This window comes from Sabethes cyaneus, chromosome 3 (assembly GCF_943734655.1).
Source record: "Sabethes cyaneus chromosome 3, idSabCyanKW18_F2, whole genome shotgun sequence".
NCBI classification, from domain to species: Eukaryota; Metazoa; Arthropoda; class Insecta; order Diptera; family Culicidae; genus Sabethes; species Sabethes cyaneus.
Window position 1 is genome coordinate 145,392,900 of NC_071355.1, and position 3,157 is coordinate 145,396,056.

Consider the following 3,157-nt stretch of genomic DNA (forward strand, 5'->3'; position numbering starts at 1 on the left):
ACACTCAAATGAGGCAAATATCGGTATATACATTTGTTATATACCTGCAAGCGTTTGATAGGACTGGTTAGAAACTATGTACACTACTACTATCGAATGTTTTAATCTTCGATCGTCCGTGGCCGTCCGCCGTAGTACGTTAGTTACCGTTGTGAGCTTTGATCTTCATTTAACTTCTGTCTCGTGAACAAGCGCCATCGGTGCTGGTTGGTAGATTTGCTTGCTTATTATCAGATAAGTGATTTTTTATTACTGAGTGTTTTACGTTCTGAAACGTGTTAGATTTATTAGGTATTAAAACTTAGTTTCTGTGGTTTTAAAATTGTGCGAAAGACAAGGTAAAATGGTTAAGGTCTCGAGCGGCAGCGCAAGCAACGATTTTCGTTTTTCTGAACAATACAGAGATTGTTCAAGTTTGTTGAAAGAAGCAGGTAATTTTTGTTCTACTTTAGCCATCGTGCAATAAAATGGGGCTAACGCCATTTTGTACTAAATTCCCAGAAGGTCCCCCACTGGAGGAATTGGACCCGGCCATCCTCAGTTGCGGTTTACCAGCGATTATGCTTTCGGACATTCATCCGATCATAGCACCTCCCGTCTTGCGCTACACAGCAGTCCAGTTGCAAGCCATGCGCAAACATTCGCTTTGTTCCCGACGCCCGGCCATAGCCGATGATCCGAAGCTATCTCGTTTCAGCATATGGCGCTCTTCGAACGCGCTGAGGAAGTCGTGCCTCAAAGAAAGGAAAACCAATCAGCAAAGTGATGAAACAAGCAAGAATCACCATCAAGAACGCCCAGCTAATACACGTGAAAATGGATTCGCCGCGCCAAGGTAATATTTTAGTATCACAATGAACAATAGCTACAACAATAATTTTAAAAGCGATTTATTAATCACTATTTACTTATTTTCACCTTGTTCGAGAAAGTACCTATGTCTAAGCTGGTATTTTTGTTTTACAACCGTTGCACAAACTGATTATCTTCTACTAGTTGAACACAAAATATTCAATATTCGGGATTGAATTGCCATTCACAGAAGAATTAAAGGGACATTTCACAACGGGATAAAGGCTAGATACTCCGGCCATAATTTTCATAGTATTTACGCATTTACTTGTTGTTTGTATACTTTATCTTGCAGAGTTCGTCGCAATTATGAATTTAGTAACCGTAATAACCATGTTATTGTGAAAAGTTACAAAAGCGGCGATGAACAGCGTCGTGTACAGGATACTGCTGCTGAGGAAGAACCGGAGTGGGTTGCCTCCGGCCCTACATCTCGCTTAGATACAATCGAACTACGCGGTTTCGACGAAGACGTGTCAATGAATGCCTTACCGACATCGAGTGAGTCGAAGACCACCGGTGACAAAGCCACCGAAAAACATATCTCATTTTTTGACGATCTTCAACACTACGAGCATGTACATCCGAAACGTGCTGGGGGAAACACTTCGAAAGAGCTCGACACTTCTGGAAGGGAAACCGACAGCGAAAGTGTGGCCATATCAAGTACCAATTCACCTCCACCGGCACGCAGCACTCCGACGAAGAGTTTGCCAGATAACAATAACAGTTACAATTCTGGACAGAAAACCTCTCAGGCGCAAAATAACAGCATCAATGTGAACAATTTTGAGGAATTTATGAAATTTGAATCGCTCTTTGGGGTGAGTATTGCTTTTTAGTGTCTTCAGGTTCTCAATGTTATAAAACGATTCTAAACTAAATATGCATTTTACTTTCTATATTTCTACAGTCAGACAATGGTTCTAGCGGTCAAACCGGCTCGCGTTTTAGTAAATGGTTCCGACGTGGAAATACATCATTCAATCAATATTCCAATCAAGATGGACGCCGACTTCCGTATGGTTATTTTCCTTCCAATGACTTTGCCAACACTAGTGGATCTTCCCAGTATGAAGGACATGCTGCACAGCGTTCCTCTAGTGGGGCATCATACCTTCCTCGTGGCTACCAAGGAGCTCACGCTTTCGAACAAAACAATTCTATGAATGCAGCCGCACCGAATTCAGCTTTCAAACGGTTACTAGACATGGTGACACATAACCGGCTCGGCAATAATATGCTTGCGCAACAACAATACATGCTGCAAATGCTTAACAAAAATCAGCAAAGTGAAATTTTACGTCGCATGCTAATGAAGAATACGATGGATAATGCTATAGCAGATCCCGGCCAGCCAAAGGCGCCGCCGCAGCAGTCGCAAGAGCAGCGCATGCCGACACATCGCGAACTGCAGTTTCACACTCAAGCTATTATGCAGAACGCTTTATTGCGCAAGAAACTTCAGGATCAACAAAAGATGCTCTTCGAACAAAACAGTCAAATGACGGTTATGGCCGCTGCAGCTGCAGCCTCCGCCGAACCGAATGCCGCTGTTCAGCAGTTCGTTCAGTCGGTTTGCCCCAACGTCCAACGGAGCCTTTCGGTTCTCGGTCAAGCCAGGGTAAACCAACCGAATCATCAGCAGAAATTTGGTCAATCGTTTCCCAACGCAGACGAACAACAAGCGCACCGCGATCTCTCAGCGTCTTTACAGCGGATGCTGCTCTCTCCACCGCAACAACGCTCGGTTGGATACCGTTTCGGAAAGGCCTAAAACTTCATTATGTCGCTTTATTTTGCCTTTAAAATGAGAGTTGATTTCTCAAAGTAGATATATCTTCCAGTATTGGAAGCAGTCTACAGAAAAGTTAGCATTCGTATTTTTTACTAACCATTGTTCCTTATTACTTCCGAAGGTGTTTATGTTATGTTTACATTGCGCATAATTACTGCTAACAGTTTGTTCCGTTTTTTGTATCTTTATTTTTTTAGTACAATATGGCAAAGTTCATTCTCGCTCGGGTGTGCAGCACCTAACCTTTTTTTCCTGAACGATATTAGTGCTAAGACGATTGTTTGTAAAGTACAAGAACTAAAAGTTCAAATATCGAAGACATCGTATTATACTGATAAAATATATATTTCAATCTCTTATCAATCTCAACATTGCGTTATCGAATGGCAAAGCCGGCGATAACTACATAGTACATAGTTTTAAACAAACTGAATTGGATATAGTGAATTTATAACCCAAACTTTATAATACATATTAGATTTTGAGAATAATTTTGTTCTTTTATTA

General features: G+C 41.6%; 1 protein-coding gene across 1 annotated transcript; it reads left to right on the top strand.

Moving 5' to 3' along the window:
- The first annotated feature begins 343 nt into the window (after positions 1-343).
- Positions 344-2,629, top strand: LOC128740227 (myb-like protein I). Its single transcript, XM_053835759.1, has 4 exons — positions 344-424; positions 465-835; positions 1,148-1,676; positions 1,766-2,629. Exons 1-4 carry the CDS (start codon positions 344-346, stop codon positions 2,627-2,629), a joined length of 1,845 nt encoding a protein of 614 aa, XP_053691734.1.
- The last annotated feature ends 528 nt before the right edge of the window (positions 2,630-3,157 follow it).